This window comes from Acomys russatus, chromosome 13 (assembly GCF_903995435.1).
Source record: "Acomys russatus chromosome 13, mAcoRus1.1, whole genome shotgun sequence".
Classification (NCBI taxonomy): domain Eukaryota; kingdom Metazoa; phylum Chordata; class Mammalia; order Rodentia; family Muridae; genus Acomys; species Acomys russatus.
This window is the reverse complement of record NC_067149.1, coordinates 71,044,578-71,063,286: the sequence shown is the minus strand read 5'-3', so window position 1 is coordinate 71,063,286 and position 18,709 is coordinate 71,044,578. Positions and strand designations below refer to the sequence as shown.

The 18,709-nt window shown below is 41.6% G+C and overlaps 1 protein-coding gene across 1 annotated transcript in view; it reads left to right on the top strand.

Moving 5' to 3' along the window:
- Caprin2 (caprin family member 2) overlaps positions 1-18,709 on the top strand; it is a 50,249-nt gene that overhangs the window by 13,736 nt on the left and 17,804 nt on the right. Inside the window, exons 5-12 of the mRNA XM_051155630.1 lie at positions 1,656-1,894; positions 3,235-3,317; positions 6,089-6,244; positions 8,560-8,603; positions 9,405-10,061; positions 12,962-13,084; positions 16,921-16,990; positions 18,011-18,075. Coding sequence (XP_051011587.1) covers positions 1,656-1,894; positions 3,235-3,317; positions 6,089-6,244; positions 8,560-8,603; positions 9,405-10,061; positions 12,962-13,084; positions 16,921-16,990; positions 18,011-18,075 — 1,437 coding nt within the window. The remainder of the gene's footprint in view (positions 1-1,655; positions 1,895-3,234; positions 3,318-6,088; positions 6,245-8,559; positions 8,604-9,404; positions 10,062-12,961; positions 13,085-16,920; positions 16,991-18,010; positions 18,076-18,709) is intronic.

The following is an 18,709-nucleotide window of genomic DNA, read 5'->3' as shown; positions in this document are numbered from 1 at the left end:
GGCTCCGTCCAGACTGAGAGAAATGAATCTTGTATAAGGCTGTGTTTAATACCCAATAACACAGGCCATACACCCTCAGGCTCTCTCTGCCTTACCCCTAGCTGATGAGCTGTGGTGGGTGGTGGCTGCTCAGGAGCAAGGTCACTCTTCCCTGGGGAGGGTAGCCATTGGCAGCATTGCCCATGATGTTTCAGTGTGCGCACAAATGGGCAGCACTAATTGGACTTCGTGGGTTCAATAAAAAGGCTAAAAATGGTTGGGAGCGTAGATATGTTGGGATGAGTGATTGGATGGGGCGAGCTAGATAGAGAAGAGGGTTAGGGGGTGGATATGACCAAGGTTCATTGTTTCATACATATATGGAATTTTCAAAAAATAAGAATTGAAAAAACCCTAATAAACTGTTTCAATAAAAAAAATTGAATTGTGGAATCAAGAGATACAGCATACTTGCTAAAGGCATTGTTAAGAAAAGGCTGACTTTCTTGCCCCAAATGTCTAGGGTCAGGGTTTTTTGGTTTTGGAATAATTAATTACACATATAAAATGAACTGTCTTGAGGATGAGGCTTCTAAATATGTGATTCATTTAACACAGCCTAAGGGTAATTTTGTACAGTACCTTCAGTGTGCTTCTGTATTTAATTTTACATTTATTCATTTATTTATTTTGCATGTGTGTGTTGGGTGGTGGTGGTGTATATATGCCACAGCACACGTGGAGCTCAGAGGGCCACTTGTTCTTCCATTATACGGAACCCAGGATGGAATTCGGGCAGTCAAACTTGGAGACAAGTGCCTTTAGCCACCGAGCCATCGTCCTGGGGCTAAATGGAATTCTCACATTTTGTATTTTCACATTGGTAATCAGTTTCAGATTTTGATTTCAGTTTAAATAATTTTCTCCTGGAAATGAAAAAATAAGCTCCAAATTAAAGTAAAACATTCTTTTTAAAGAGTAGTTGCTCCAAGGTTGGAGAGATGGCTCAGTGGTAAAGAGCATTGCCTGCTCTTCCAGAGGTTCTGAGTTCAATTCCCACCAACCACATGGTTGCTCACAGCCATCTATAATGTAACAATAAAATAAATAAATCTTAAAAAAAAAAAAGAATAGTTGCTCCAAAAAGATTTGATGAACCTAAATAAGGAAACTTTTTATTGTTGTTATTTTGTTTTTGTTCTCTTGCTCATGACTGAAGATGGCCTTGGATTCTTGATTTCCCTGCATGTACCACAGTCTCCCCACTTAAAGCTCTGTGTGCACATATGTGTTGGGTCCTTGGTGTGTTTGAGATACTGGGTGTAACTTGGAGGCGAGAGCCAGCTGTTTCAACTCTGTATGCTCTGGTTACAAAAATAATAAACCAGCTTATTACTCAGTGACAGGGAAATGGATTAACTTTCTTTTTTTCTTTTAAAGGCCCTGGCTGTCCTGTATCTCACTCTGTAGACCAGGCAGGCCTTGAACTCACAGAGATTTTCCTGCCTCTGCCTCCCAAGTGCTGGGATAAAAGCATGTGCCACCACACTCAGCCTTTATTCAGGTTTTGAGTTGTGAAACGTATCATCTAATCCCAAGTATTTGTGGTTAGATTTTGTTATATATGAATTGCTAAGATGTGTGGTTGAGATGTGAACCTGCATTTGTTTTAACAGCTACTGAAAGCACAGAAAAAGGCCCAGAGAAGGGAACATGTACTAAAACTCGAGGCTGAGAAGAAAAAACTTCGAACTATACTTCAGGTTCAGTATGTGTTACAGAATTTGACACAAGAACGTGTACAAAAGGACTTCAGAGGGGGCTTAAATGGTGCACTGTGTCTGCCTTCACAAGAACTAGACTACCTCATTAAATTCTCAAAACTGACCTGCCCTGACAGGAATGGAAGTCTGAGGTAAGTCAGTTAGCTGCTTTTCTGTTGTAGGTGCAGTTCATTCTTAAATTACTAAGAAAATCTTAACTTGATTTAATATTGGACTCACTTAGATATGTTTGACAGATCAATCAGAAATTCAGTAAATTTGAATTTTCTCATTGTTTCCAGTGAAACACTGATTTAAAAACTATTGCTTGGCCGGGTGTGGCGAGACCCTCTTTCAAAAACAACAACAAAAAACATGTGGTCATTGTTTTAATCTTATGCAGATTAACTGTGATGCTAGTTATAAATGAAGTAATAATTTAAAACTGCAAAATTGAAGCTATCTAGTATTCCCTCCCACGGTTAACTACTGTTTTTGTATTGGAACAAATCAGTGAACAGAAGGATCTTTATGCTTTTGCTTTGTTAAATGTGGACTGGTCCAATTCTGTTACCTGCGAAAGCAGAGCCAACAAGAGTTGAGCTGTTACGAGAATTAGCCTCTGTCAGGAAGCAGCTGGGTGAGCTGTTTATGTGGAGGCTGCCTGCTCTGCTGCATGCTGGTACTCTGCTCCATGCTGGTGCTCTGCTGAATGCTGGCGCTCTGCTGCATGCTGGTGCTCCGCTCCATTCTGGCGCTCTGCTGCATGCTGGTGCTCCACTCCATGCTGGCGCTCCGCTCTATGCTGGCGCTCCACTGCATGCTGGCGCTCCACTGCATGCTGGCGCCCTGCTGCATGCTGGCGCTCTGCTCTGCTGCATGCTGGCGCTTTGCTGCATGCTGGTGCTCTGCTGCATGCTGGTGCTCTGCTCTGCTGCATGCTGGTGCTCTGCTGCATGCTGGCACTCTGCTGCATGCTAGTGCTCTGCTTTGCTACATGCTGGCGTTCTGCTGCATGCTGGTGCTCTGCCCTGCTGCATGCTGGCGCTCTGCTTTGCTGCATGCTGGTGCTCTGCTGCATGCTGGTGCCTGCTCTATGGTCAACACTTGCTGCTCACTGCCTTCTCACCTCAACTGCTTCAGAGAGTGGAGCAATAAGCTACCCTCTGACTTTTAATGAAACTTTGAGTGTTTCCATTTCATTTTTATTTCTGAGATACATGTTTGATCACTAATAATAGTACACTAGCAGCCTAAATTCTTGGTCTGTTCCTTGATTGTTATATTTGGTAAAATATTTTTTATTCATTTTAAGGAAAACATTTACTCTCAATAAATATTTATAAAATTCAGCATTTTCTTCCAAATAGTAAAATTAGCATATTTGTGTACTTGACTGTTGATGGATTATACTTCATACGCTGTACCGTTCTTCATGGACATGTGTGTGTATCTAAAGCCTCTCTGATCTGCTGCTGCTTTTCCTTCTCAGTGTTGAAGACCAGATGGAGCAGTCGTCCTTGTACCTTTGGGACCTTTTGGAAGGCAGTGAGAAAGCAGTGGTAGGAACGACATGTGAGTTTCCTCTACTCTGGACTCAGGCAGCCAATGATGATGCTGTGTCCATCAGAGCTTACACATCTAACAGTGCCACACTCATTGGAAGAATGAACCATTTACTATTTATGCTAAAAGGAGCTACTGTATATTCCTGTTCACTAAAAGGAAACTAACAGACACTTGAAGAGACAACCAATATGATCTGGAAATAAAAGCTAAGTACTAGTTCTGGCTTCAATACTAGAATAATCATTTTAGGGTTCAGTTTCCTATTCTGAATAGTGATACATGCTCTATTTGAGAGCATTATATCCTGATATTGTTGTGTAAGGCTTATTTATAGGTCATTGTAAGAAATGACAAGTGGCTGGGCTAGTCTGTTGGACAGTCACATGACCACATTCAGATGGCCAGCATGAAATATGAAGTAAATACCTGAGGATCATGAAAATTCCCTAGAACTCAATAAACATTTTGTCATTAGTTAATCTCTTCCTCTTTAGAAAATATCCAAGTCTGGGGCTGATAATGTGGTTTAGTAAAGTGTTTCCTGTGAACTTTGAGTTTGAGCCCCTAGTATCTATGTTAAAAAAAAAAAGACTGGCTATGCATGGCTGAAATCCCATTACTGGGGAGATGAAAGAAAAACACAGAGAAACAGAAATAAAGAAAAAAGTGGTTTGGCAAAGAGTTTGGCACTTCCTTATAAAATTAAGTGTATACTTATGTATAGCTAGACAGCTGCCTGTCTAGAACCCAACAGAAGTGAAACCACGTGCTCACTTAAAAACCTGAGAAAAACATATATAATGTTTATACTGCTTATTCATAGTAGTTTTCAACTGCAGTTAGTGTAGATGCATATCAGTAAAGTGATAAACAAAATATGGTATATCCATCCAGTAGAGCCTTAGCAATTAAGAAAAGAAATGTCTGGGTATAGTGTCTCATGCCTGTAATCTCAACACTTGGGAGGCAAAGGCAAGAGGATCATTAAAAGTTTAAGGCCAGCCTGATCCATATCTAAGCCAGTTAGAGCTGCATAGTGAGAGCTTATCTCAGAACAAACAAAAACTCAAAACCTAAAACAAATGGTAGCAACAAAAGCCTGTTAATACATACAAGGGCATGGATGAATCTCAGAGTTATTATGCTTAGTGAAAGAAGCCAGATAGTACATGAGTATATGGTTGTATGACTTCATTTCTATGAAATTCTAGAAAAGGTCACTAGTTTCCAGGGGAGGGGACTAATCAAGAGGGCTCTGAGGGATTTGATGGGTGATAAAAATGCCTTAAAATTGTGGTTCTGCCGCTGTGAGTTCGAGGCCAGCCTGGTCTACAAAGTGAGTCCGGGACAGCCAAGGCTACACAGAGAAACCCTGTCTTGAAAAAACAAAAAAAAAAAAAAAAAAAAATTGTGGTTCTGTTGGTGGTAGCATGATTTTGTATCTGTTAAAGCTATGCATTTGAAGCAGGTGGAAAATATTGTCTGTAAGTAATACCTCAGAGCTGACAAAAATACAGCCATGGTGGTGCATGCCTATAATCCCAGCCAGCATTTAGGAGTCTGAGGCAGGATAATTGATGTGAATTCAAGGCCAGCCTAGGCTACAAAATGAGATCCTGTTTCCAAATAACAAAAAGGCTGATTAAAAAGAGAATCAATGTTAAAATACTCCAATGAAAATCAGACACAGAACAAGTTTGATATTCTGCTTAGTTTGGAATTAGGCTTTATTGGGCATTTATAATAAAATATATGCAACTTATAATTAAAGAAAACTATCTAATGCCAGTATGCTAGGAGTGATATACAACATAATGATTGAAAAAAAAAATTATATATATTGTTTTTTTAAGACAGGGTTTCTCTGCAGCCCTGGCTGTCCTGGTACTTGGTATGTAGACCAGGTTGGTCTTGAAATCACAAAGATCTGCCTGCTTCTGCCTCTCAAGTGCTAGGACTAAAGGTGTTTGCCACCACTGCCTGGCTTTGAGTGAAATATTAAGGAGTTTTTAACTTAAAATACATAAGCCAGATCTGGTGGCTCAAGCCTGTAACTCCAGGCCTGGGGGTAAGGGGGCTAGAGCAGGAGAATACCAATTGAGACTGTTAGGACTATTTAGTGAGACCCAGTCTCCAGTAACCAACCAAACAGAAAACCAATAACAACAGGGGTGCCCAGGATAAGGTTCCTATTGGTCATGATTGAGGAGCTAGCCTTTACTCATGCAGAGTAGTGGCTAGTTACAGAGCCTTGATGGCAGACAGTCTCAGCTCAGGGACGGTCTGCCTTGGCAAGCTCTTAGGTGAGGTTCTTTGGTCTTTTAGTCATCTTCAAAAAGTGGAAATAGAGACCTGGAGAGACTCAAGTGATTTGTTAAATACCTTGTTTCATCTTTATTGTCTTGAGTAGATTCAGCATGAAGTGTAAAGATGAGTTACTTTTTATTTATTTTCCTGGCACAGACAATTTCAGGTGTCGTGTCACTCCTCCCCATCCACTCTTGTAATGGTTGACAATAAGCAGGAAAACGCTGAGATTCTGATTCTCCATAATTTTCTTTTTTTTTTTTTTGGTTTTTTTGAGACAGGGTTTCTCTGTGTAGCCTTGGCTGCCCTGGACTCACTTTGTAGACCAGGCTGGCCTCGAACTCAGAGCGATCCACCTGCCTCTGCCTCCCAAGTGCTGGGATTAAAGGCGTACGCCACCACTCCCGGCTCATAATTTTCAATGAACTCTTAGGTTATGTGCTAACTAAGTCTTAATTATGCTTTCTTAGACAAACATGTGAGAGACCTGCTGTCTAAACTGCTGAACTCAAGTTACTTTGAAAGTGTCCCAGTTCTCAGAAATTCTAAGGAAAACGAGGACGAAATGATAATGCAATCAGAAGAGAGAAGACAGCTACTGAAGACCGAGTCTTCCAAAGAGCCAGGTTTGTTGTAATGTTTGAAGTTCTTTAGTTTGCTTCTTTTTGAGACAGGATATAACTGTGCAGCCCAGGTTGGCCGGACTTGCTGTTTAAGTAGGCTTGAACTTGGACGGTTGTCCTGCCTTTACCTTTTGAGTGCTAGAATTAATAGGTTTGTTTTGTTCTTAAAATTTTGCTTGGCATGCAAAGAAATTGGTTACATTGTGGCATTTCATTTCCACACATATGTACCGTTAGCCTTTATTCCTGATATTGCGCTTTCTCTCGGTGTCTGCCTGCAGTCATGACACATGTTCCATTATAGAGGTGGCGTCTCCTTTCCCCCCCAAGACAGGGTTTCTCTGTGTAGCCTTAGCTGTCCTGGACTTGCTTTGTAGACAAGGCTGGCTCGAACTCAAGCGATCTGCCTGCCTCTGCTTCTCCAGTGCTGGCATTACAGGCATATGCCACTATACCTGGCTGAGGTTGCATTTTAAAAAAATAATTAATTTATTTATTCACTTTACATTCTGGTCACAGCCCCATCCCTCTTCACCTCCCAGTCCTACCCACCCTCCTTCCCTCTCCCCACTCCCTCCCCTAATCCTCAGAAAAGGGGAGCCCTACTTCCAGTATACCCCAGTTTATTGAGTTGCATCAGGGCTGAGGGCACCCTCTTTCCCTGTGGCCTGGCAAGGCAGCTCCCCGCCCCCAAGGGGAAGTGATCAAAAAGCTGGCAACAGAGTCCATGTCCCAGTCAGACCCTGCTCTCCTTACTAGAGGACCACATGAAGGCTACATCTTTGTAGGGGGCCTAGTTCCAGTTCATGCATGGTCTTTGGTTGAGAGATAGCATTTCTTACTGTACTTTAAAACCATCATTTTGAAATGATTGTTTTTATTTTGTTTTGAGAGAAAACACTAGGTTAAAATGAAGTATTTGTGAAATTGGAATGAACTTCTTTGTTAAGCTATATAGGATAATTCCATTTATAGTATAGTTTAAATGTAAGTCAGAGTAGAAAACACTATTTTGTAGAAGAATGTAAATTTGGGTTCAGTTATTGGTTTAGGGGGAAAAAAACAAAATTAGGGTTTGGGGGTTTACCTCAGTGATAGAGGTGGACTTCGTGTCACATGCCTTTAATCCTAGCACGGCGGAGGCGGAGGCAGAGGCAGAGGCAGGTAGATCTCTGAGTTCGAGGCCAGCCATTTCTACAAAATCAGTTCCAGGATAGCAAGGGCTGTTAAACAGAGAGACCCTTTCTGCAAACAAAACAAACAAAACAAAAAACAACCAAAAAAGAAAAAAGAAGAAGAAGAAGAAAGAAAGAAAGAAAATGAAATATATTGCTTGATTAGTTATTTACAACCTTCTTTCTCTTTTTAAAATTAAAAAATTGTTTTTATTTGCAGGGTATAATGTAGCCCAAGCTGGCCTTAGAATTACTATATAACTTGAGATGACATTGAAGTTTCGATCCTCCTGCCTCTGCTTCCCCAGTACTAGAATTAAAAGCTTGTACTCAGTTGCCTACTTTATGCTGTATTAGGAACCATACTGAGGAACCCAGTGCTTGGTGCATGCTAGGCAAAACCAACTAACTAAGCTACATCCCAGTCTTACTGCAGCTTAACCCTAAGTTCAGGGCTTCTATGTCTTCCTTTCTTAATGCTCCTGTGTAGTACGCTTTGGCAGAGGCTGTTTCAAGCTGAGATTACTGTTTTGTCCTTGTAAGATTAATTGTAATTGCAGTTTTAATAAGGCTGTTTGTGGGTAGAGGGAGATAGTTGAGACCAGCCTGATCTGTAGAGTGAGTTCTTGGACAGTCAGGGCTATACAGAAACCCAAAAAAACCAAAAACAAACCAAACTAACAAAAACCAGACAAAGGGTTACTAACTGGATATGATGGTCCACACTTAAATCCAGTTCTCAGAGAACCAAGGCAGTCTGGGCCACCAGAGTGAGACCCTGTCCTGATTTTAATAAATACCTCATATAGGAGAAATTCTAGCGTGAATTACAGTTATCCTTAGAACCCAACCCCCTTCCTTCCTTCCTTCCTTCCTTCCTTCCTTCCTTCCTTCCTTCCTTCCTTCCTGCTAGAGGTCAAACCCCAGGCCTTGTGTATGCTGTTCAAATGCTCTATCACTGAGCTACAAAACCAGGCCTTCCACATTCTTCTGACCAATAAGCACTCGGTGAAATACTCCTGCTATGAATATATTTAATTGTATTAATTCTTTTGAGTCCTTTGAAATTCACTGCTAGAATGAATTATAGCTATAATCAGGTTAAAAACTTAGAATCATATATTTATAATTTTATCTTCCCAGAATCTCTTATGGAAGTTGTCCAGCCAGAGATACAACCACAGGAGGTAAGAAGTGATCAGCGCCTTTGTGGGGTTGTTCTCAGCTTTCTGTTACTTGTGGATTAGAGTCTGAGGCGGGGGCAGACTGACTGAATCTGAAGCCTGCCTTGCCCTTGATTAGCTTAGTGTCAGGCTGGATTGTTGTTATCATCTGCAGAGTGAAGAAGAAGACCACATCTGCTTCATGGTGTTATGTGAGAGCTAAAGGGGCTGTTCTGATATACAGTAATCTCTTCAGCATTACTATTGCTGTTTTAAACCTTATGTTAGACTTTAAGGATGTATAGAATTTTGTTATCAGAATTTGTATTGGTAGAAGAAAAGAGTGTTTATTCTTTTAAAGTGACATTGAAATTTGTGGAAGCTGAAAGAATCAGAGAACCAGATGCACAGAATAATAGATATGTGAGCAGGATAGAGAAGCCCTGGGGCCTGGGGAGGCATACAATAACCAGCACAACGCTCTATAGGTGAACTGTCATGGCTGTGAGTTTGAAGGATGGGGAAGGTATGAGGAGAAACCCTCAGGCTCAGTCCCTGTACCAAGGCACTACATAAGAGTGGTACCATACCATGTAGTTTCTTCTAGTCTTAACTGGGTCACTGAAGTCTACTCTTGATGTGTCAGAGTCAACATTTCTATTAATTGAGAAGAAAGGGTAGATACAAAAATAGGGCAGTTTCTTCAAGTAGGGAAAGAACAAGAGCTCCCTATGAGACTGATGGACACAGGAATACTAATAGAGTTGAACATTACATTCAAAGTCTGCATTTTAAGACTGAAGCCTGTTTATTTTTTTGGCTTAGTTTCTTAACAGACGCTATAAGACAGAAGAAAATTATCCAAGAAAACAAAAAACCGAGGAACACTCTTGGGAAGCAGATCTTGTTAGGAAGCCAAGTCTCCTCAAATGCTGGGATGTGCTTTCAGAACCAGACGGTCAAGAGAAGAAGCAGGGGTCCTGGGACTCCTGGGGGTCTTCCCTTAATTCCCAGAAGGTATCGAAGCTTGTGGTTTCCTCAAAACAGGGGAAGCTCAGGTCAGCGTTGCAGGAAGAGCAGAAGCAGCAGATTTCTGTGGCACCGGTCAGTCAGTGCCAGCCAGAGACCCCAAAGTCCAAAGTGGGCAGCCCTCAAGAACAGCAGGACATACAGGGTATGCCAAAGCCATGGGTGGTTCAGCCACAGAAAGAACAAGACTCAAAGAAGCGACCTCCTGGCTCCTGGACTGTATCTGTGCAGAGTGGGCAGAGCGGCAGCAGATCCCAGACCACTCCTGTGAGCAGAGAACAGGCTCCAACACAGTCTGGGACTCCAGTATCTTGGGAAAACAGTTCTGAGAACCAGAAGCACTCCTCAGTCCCACAGTCAGAGATTTCTCTAAAGCCGTGGGCAGCAGCTTCAGCAGGCCTCTCACCAAATGACAAGGTTCTGCCCAGGAAGTTAAATGCAGAACCGAAAGATGTGAGTCCATTTCTTGTGCCTCAGTATGTTTTCCATAAACCTCTCTCAGGATATGAGGTGTATGTGGAGTGACCTTGGATGTAATTATGCTAGTATTGCTTGTTCCTAAATTATAAATGACTTCCTATTGCTCATAAAGCAAACATGTCATCAGTTTGTTTGCTAAAATGAATTCCCAAGGCTTTCTACCCCAGCTGAGTAGCTGTCCTTTAATTACCTGCTTTTTTAGCCAGGAACTTTCTGATCAAGTCTTTGGTCATCTAATAGTGTAAAGAACCATTTTCTTTGGAGAGACCAAAGCATTGTGTTTTATAAACAAACTAACTCTTAATGCTGCCTTATAGAGAATTTTAGAGTTCTTTGCCTTTTGTTGTTGTTTGGTTGGTTGGTTTTGGTTTTTTGAGACAGGGTTTTTCTATGTAATAGCCCTGGCTATCCTGGAACTCGATTTGTAGATCAGACTGGCCTTGAACTCACAGAGATCTGCCAGCCTCTGCCTCTACAGTGCTGGGATTAAAGGTGTATGTCACCCTGCCTGGGTTTTACTTTTGTTTTTGATACAAGATCTCATTATGCATCTGTAGCTGGCTTAGAATATAGTATATAGACCAGTCTGGCCTTAGAACTCATAGAAATCTCCCTGCCTCTGCCTCCTAAGTGTTGAGATTGGATGCGTGTGCCACCATTCCTAGCTTTTTCCCTTTTCTTTTCCTTGTTTTCCTCTCTTCAAGTCCTGACTTTTTTTCCTCTCATTTTCTTCTTTCCAAGTACTAATGTCTTTTTCTCTTATTCCTGTCCTTGTAGAAATTTGGCAACCACAGCTTAATAACTTAAAATATCTAATATTAATTGTATGATTGTTATATTTGAGAAGTATATTTAAAAACCCAGTTTAATACCCTAATAAAGATGTTTAAAACAAAACAAAACTCTAATTTGAGTTTGAGGCTAGCCTGCTCTACATATAGCAAGTTCCTCCCATACCCATTAGTGCTACATAGTGAGAGGCTATTTTAAAAAGGGAGGAGGGGAAGGGGAACTCCAAAAAGCAAAACTAATAGAAAAACAAAAACAACCCCTCCTACAGCTCCTCTAATTTGAAAATCCACTAGATATTTGAACTTTACATACTAGAATATTGATCTCATGTTATTTGTTGAGTGATACTGAAAACCAGGCATGTTTAGTTGTAAAGGTCTAAATGTACTGAGTTTACTTTTATGACACAGGCAGCATTATATTGAAGTTGTAGGTTCTTTCAGTCAGAGGAACTCTCCTGTGTACAGCTGATCTTAGCTATAACGAATATGGCTAATGACTCGAGAGATGGCTCAGTGGTTAAGAGCACTCACTGGCTGCTCTTCCCAAGGAGACTGGAATTTGATTCCCAGCATCCTTACGGCACTTACAACACATGTAACTTCAGTTCTGGATATCTGATGCCTTCTAACCTGCAGGCAATGGTACACATACACATGCAGACAAAACACCCATACACAGTTAGATAAAGAACTGTAAATTGTTAATTAAGGTAAACTCAGGATGTCTAGCAATTTATCATGAGAACTTTTAAACAGCATAAGCATCCAAGAGTATACTTTTTTTAAAAAATTGAGACAGGGATTCTCTGTGTAGCCTTGGCTGTCCTGGACTCACTTTGTAGACCAGGCTGGCCTTGAATTCACAGAGATCCACCTGCCTCTGCCTCCCTGAGTGCTGGGAACACAGGTGTGCACCACCATATCTGGCTCCAAGGGTATAATTTTTAATTAAATATAATAAAGTACTATAAAAGTAACTTTTATACTCCTGATTAATTGGAAACTTACTGCCTCTATTTGCTAATCTAGGCCTACTCCTGGAAGCTTCTAGCCTCTGTACAATCTAACCTAGGCCTACAATGTTTTCAGCCTCTAAGACTTACTGCTGAATTAGCTCACCCTTTCTGTCTCTTTTCTGAGCTCTGGCTGGCTGGTTCAACTCAGCTATTGTGGGTCAAACTCCTCTCCAAGCTGACTGATTCTATCCAGCTTTTCTCCCGGCTTTGACTGAATAGTTCTGTTTGGCCTTAAACTAACTCTGGCAATCTGTTCTAACCTGGCTCCTCCTCATTCCCTGCCTCATTCTGTCTTCTCCTGTGTCTAGCCTTTTCTCTCTGCAACTTGTCTTTGTAAAACTGTTCTGGTAAAACCTGCCTCTGAACTGCCACAAACTCAGTTCTGCTGCACTGCCTCTCAACTTACTGACTCAACTGAACTGCCTGAAAAGCACTGACTACACCTCAGAGATCTGCATGCCTCTGCCTCTGAGTGCTAGGATTAAAGGCATGTACCACCACACCTGGACATAAACTTTTCTTTACCTGAAACTTGTTCTGGACCAGGCTGGCCTTGAACTTAAGAGATCTGCTTGTCTGTCTCCTGAGATTAAAGGCGGATCACACAGACCAAGAAGGTCTCTGGATGTGGTCTCTTTCCAGAGCAGCCATGTTCTGGATTAAAATTCCTCTACAGAGCACTTCCTCAATTCTATTGTGTGTATATTGCATGTGGATATATATGTATATATATTTATAAATATTTTAATGTCTTTGAAATTATTTGCATCTTTAAAGTGGGATGCATATCTAATGTGGTAATAGTAATTTTTGCATTGATGAGAAACATACCGTTGATATGTGTTGTACTCAGTGGCTTTCTTATCCCAGAGAACAAATGGTAATAACTATAATGAAGCATTTTAAGGAAGTTCCTTTATTCTATGTCCTTTTAGAAAGACTGCTGTATGTTTAGAAAGATTTTCATTAAAGATGTTTTGAAAGGGGAAAACTGAAATTAATTAGAAAATAGGTTTATGTGAAAACTTACTTAGTGTAACCTTGCTGATGGTTTGTCCTGTAGGTGCCTCAGCCCGTGCCTCAGTCTGTAGACTCTTCCTCTCCCTTTCCAAAGGGTCCAGTATTGAGGGAAGAAAAACTGCAGGACCTTATGACCCAGATTCAAGGAACTTGTAACTTTATGCAAGTATGAGCTGTTTTATTTTGATTTTATTTTTTGTTCTTTGACAATTTTGTACATGCAGAGTGAATCTTGATCATATCCAGTTCAAATTCCTACTTCCCACCTTCATATTCTCCTTCCTTCCTTCCTTTCTTTCTTTCTTTTCTTTTCTTTTTTCTTTTTTTCAAGACAGAGTTTCTTTGTGTAGCCTTGGCTGTCCTAGACTCACTTTGTAGACCAGGCTGGCCTCACGGGGATCCACCTGCCTCTGCCTCTCTGTTGGGATTACAGGTGTGCACCACCAGGCCCGATGTGAATCACAGCGTGCTGTCTGCATATGTGTGAGTGTGGGCCCATTTATCCGTTTGCCAGAGCAAATGGTCTACTAACAGCCATAGCTCTGAAGAGAAGTGACGCATGCCCCATGCCCCATGCTGTACCTCCCCACCCCTCACGCCTCTAGCAGCTGTCAGCTGCTGAGCTCTTCAGCTAGGGGCAGAGCCCTGTCTTGTCCATCCTGGGGACTGACGGGCATAGTCCTCTGTAGGCCACCAAAGCTTCTGTGAGTGCATGAGTGCAAGGGTTGTGTCATGTCCAGAAAAGAACACTTCCTGCAGTCCTCCCCCTCCTCTGGGTCTTGTGCTCTTTCTGTGCTCTCTGGGATACTCCCTGAGCTTTGACGGAGTTGATATCAATGTCCCCTTTAGAGCTGAGCATTCAGCAGTCACTCTGAACACTTGGACCAGTTTTGAGTTTCTGCATTGACTGTTGCCCGCTGCAAAAAACATCTCTGACCAAGGTTGAAAATAGTACTAATCTGTGGGTATAAATAATTATTTAGAAGGCAGTTTGGTAACAAATCCATTTATCAAAACAATAATAGTATTCCCTGTCTAGGGCCTCTGTTCCCTACAGCCCTAAGTCATGATATGACAGGGGGTACAGTGTCAGGAAGGAACTCCTGCCTGTGGACTGCACATTAATTCAATCAGGAAATCGTTAGTTATTCCCATAAATTTCATGCCATACATCTTGCCTATGAGCAATTTCGACCCCTGAGACAGGGTTTCTCTGTGTAGCCTTGGATGTCCTGCACTCACTTTGTAGACCAGCCTGGTCTCAAATTCACAGCGATCCGCCTGCCTCTGCCTCTCAAGTGCTGGGATTATAGGCACACACCACTGTGCCTGACTTTATGAGCAATTTTAAAAATGAATCTTAAGTTATATTTGTGGAACTAGTAACTTGTATATGAAACATTGTGGTGGAATTGTTAAGAATCTAGATCCTGGGGCTGAAGAGATGGCTCAGAGGTTAAGAGCACTGGCTGCTTTTCCAGAGGTCCTGAGTTCAATTCCCAGCAACCACATAGTGGCTCACAGCCATCTATGATGAGATCTGGTGCCCTCTTCTGGTGGGCAGGCACACATGCAGGCAGAACATTGTATACCTACCTAATAAATAAAACTTTAAAATAAAAAAAGCAATCTTTTAAAAAAAAAAAAAAAGGGACTCTAGATCCTATTGTGCAGAATGGTGTCATGGTTCTGCAGTTTCCTAGTTATCAGGGCAAGTTATTTCACTTTCTGCTCTGTTGTCATTACTATTTTTGTTTCATTTTGTTTTTCATGACAGGCTTTCTCGGTATAGGCCTGGGCTGTCCGGTACTCACTTTGTAGACCAGGCTGGCTTCGAACTCACAGCAATCCACCTGCGTCTGCTTCCTGAGTGCTGGGATTAAAGGCGTGCACTGCCACAGCCCGGCTGTTATTATTCTTAATGTGAAAAGAATAGTTGTCTTCACTTCCTAAGTTTGTTGTGTGTAAATTACTTAAACATCAAAAATTATTATGTGTTTAAGTGTTAGGGCTGCTATGGATCCTCGGTTATTGTGGAAGGATATTAAACTCTAGAGGGCTTTTCTATCCTGGCTAGTTCCCAAATTATTGAGACAGAGACTTCTTAGATTTATAAACGTTTTAAAGCACAGTAGGTTTCAAGCCTCTAAGCTGTTTTGCTATTTCCCAGCTCCACATCCCATGTTACCTGCCTTAGTCGTTCCTGTCTGGGCTGCTTCTCCTCCATCAGGCCAGCCCTCATGGGCATGTGCTCATGGTCAGCACTGCCCCACGGGGCAGCTTTCTCTTCTCCCGCCACTTCTGCTTCCTTTCTCACCTCACCTTGTGGTCTCTCTCTGACCTGAAGCCTGGAAATCTAAGCTCTGCCACTCTCTTATCTGCCTAGTCACAGGCTTCAGCAACTTTATTAACCAATTAACTTTGAATTAGGTAGATGGATATTTACACAACAAAAAAAGATATACATAAGAATGTGCTTGTCTGTGCAGCAACCAGATATTGGGAGTCAGCAATTAGCATTATAATACATAGCACCAGACGAACTCCCCAAACTGAGAACCCACGTGGTGGTTGGGTTTTCAGTTCCTGCTGCCTAAATAATTATGAGACACTAATCACCTACCATCAAAGCTATGGAAATTGGAAACTTGTGCTAAATCAAGAGCTAAATGCTAAATTGTGTAAAAGACTTTTTTCCTCTTTAAGACGGAGTCTTACTGTGTAGCCCTGCTAGGCTCATACTCTCAGTGTAGACCAGACTGGCCTTGAGTTGCTTCTGCCTCCCTGCTGCTGGGATTAAAGGCATGTACAACCAATTCATCATGGGAAACTGTGTTTAATTAAATCATGTCACATAGACTCTTAGAGAATTTCAGAACAGTATTATATTACCGAAGCCTGACTACTCAAGTAAACAAAATAAATGTTAATAAAGGAGATGTGACTGAGCTTTGGATTTAGGCCTGGGAATAAACACTAGTCCTATTTCTTTCCAGCTGTGTAACGCCCGTCAAGTTCTTTAATTTCACACCCTCTACTTTGTAAAGTGAAAGATAATTTGGTTATCTTTCATTTTATTTCAAGATAAATGAAAGAACTAAGGTGTTTTCTGCAAATTTCTAGTTTAGGTCAGCACAATCAGGAGGTTTTTCTTGAGAGAACTCAGATACACAGACATGAGAAGAGAACAGTTTCTCATCATAAAATGTTTCTTAGCGTGAACCAGTAAGTAGTTGAGATGAAAATAAGTAGACTTTCTTTTTTGTTAGGTATAATGAAAATTTAATTTCTAACTAGACTATATACTTAAGACTAACATTTTATGTTTAAGGCTGAGCTCAAAGCTGGATGGTGCTGGTGCACACCTGCAATCCCAGCACTTGATGCAGAGGCAGATGGATCTCTGTGAGTTCGAGGCCAGCCTGGTTTATAAAGCGATGCTGTCCAAAACAGCCAAGGCTGCACAGAGAAACCCTGTCTCGAAAAACAAAAAAACAAAACAAAACAAAAGACTGAGATCAGGAGTGCATGTTAGAATCCTGTCCTAGTTTTAATGTTTGACCCAATCTTGAGGTTCCATAGTAACTTTAGGGTTTAGTTTTGAGTATTTATTTATTTATTGTTATGTGAATTGGTGTTTTGCTTGTAAGTATGTCTATGTGAGGGTGTGAGATCCCCAGGAACTGAATTACAAACAGCTGTGAGCTGCCACGTGGGTGCTGAGAGTTGAATCCAGGTCCTCTGAAAGAGCAGCCAGTGCTCTTAACCACTGAGCCGTCTCACCAGCCCAGACGCTTGACTTTCTTACATAAGAGTAATTTGTTAACATTACAAGGTAGGGATTAGCTAGATGCCTGCAACTTTAGCTAGCACTTTTAGTAATAACAAGTGAACAAGGTTTTTTCTTTCTTTTATTAATTTATTCATATTACACACAGTGAACAACTTAATTGCTTTAGAGTCGTCTGCGTCTCTTCTCACTGTCTATGTTCTCATCTTTAGGCGTCTGCTCTAGACGTTGACCAACCCTCAAGTGCAACTTCATCATCGCAGCCGTCTTCAGCTTCTCCAGGTAACCCAGTTGCAGCACAATAATTCTAAAGACTTAAAACAGTGTTAGCGCTAAGTTACTTGTTTTCTGAGTCATTTGCTTCAGATAGCTTAAGTCTAGCTCTACCCACCGGTCAGTAAAGTTACTCAGGGATAAAGATACATAGGACATAAGTACCCTTCAGTAGCATGTCTACATTGCTAGAGGAAAGTCCTCAGATGGGCAAGTAGAAATGCCTAAAAGCTGCTTTACCAATTACCCATACTCTTCTTGAGATCATGATTTCTGAGTAGAGCCTACTTGACCTTTGAACTGTAAACTAGTGTGGACACTTTTGGGTCCTAGCTGACCAGATTACCTTGATTATATTTAGAACAGTGAATGCCATGGTAACTCGTGATGGTGCTGGAATCTAAAACTGGTGTGATGCTTCAAAGCTTAGGCTTCTGGCTCCGTGATAATTTCTCTTAGGTAAAGAATGACATGATCAGAGCTATTGCCCAGTTGTGGTAAGCATGGAGTTACACCTCTAACGCCTGATGCTGCGACACATGCTGGGTGAGACAAGGAGAGCAGTTCACAGCGCTGCTGAGTGAGGCAGAGTAGTCAACAGATGTGACTGAGGATAATGAGGGAAACCAAACGGAAAGCTGTGACTGTGAAAATTATATTAGTAGTGTGAGTACAGGGGGAACCAACCAAACGTGACCAGGGAAGACTTACTGTGTAGATTATGTGTATCAGTGACAGCTCACAGTGGCTTAGGCTTTGCCTCCCACATTATTGTCCCAGTAATCTTTTAAAAGTCATAGTTCTTTTCTTCTGGAAGCTTTGGAATGCTGCCTTTACCATATAACCTTAAAGCACCACCACATACCACATGTGGACTTAGTGTTTCTGACTTGTGTCCAGTCTACTCTTCAGAGTTGTAATAGGAACCTGTTTCTTCCAGCTGACACTTGCTTTGTAAAGAGTAAACCTTGTCTTGTCAAGTTGATGTGTGTTAACTCTTCTCCTCTCCCCTTCATTGGCTTCTTCTAGTCTCTATAGTATCTGCAGAACAAAACTTGTCCAGTCAAAGTGATTTTCTTCAAGAGCCATTACAGGTATGTTCTGGATTAATTTGCCTTACATTCTTCTTTGCTTCAAGGGGAGGACTTCTTACTTTGGTAAAAGTTGTTGTTCTTGGTAAGAATTGTGTGTGTGGGCACACGCCTGTAATCCCAGCACTTGGGAGGCAGAAGTTCGAGGTCAGCCGGGTCTACAAAGTGAGGCCAGGACAGCCAAGGCTACAAGAGAAACCCTATCGAGAGAGAGAGAGAGAGAGAGAGAGAGAGAGAGAGAGAGAGAGAGAGAGAGAGAGAGAGAGAGAAAGTCTCTCGCTATAGCCCAGGCTTATCTTGAACTCACTTTGTAGCCTAGGGTGGTTTAGAACCTGTGATCCTCCTGCCTCAGGAGTGTTTGAGTACTGGCCTGTGCTAGCATGCCCAGTAGCATTTGTGCTTTTAATAACCTTCTAGGTGAGTCTGCTACCTATCTTTAGGACCACTGGTCTCAAGCACCCATTTATTCACCAGTACGTAAAGCTGCTTCTGGCCACTCTACTTGAAGTGGTAATTTGGAGGCAAGAGTGATTGCAACTTATAAATGAAGACTAATGTAAAGATTTTGTTGTTGTTAAGTAAAATGTTTTCCCCCCATTGTGGTGCTGGGCATTGAATGCATCTTCACCTGTGATAC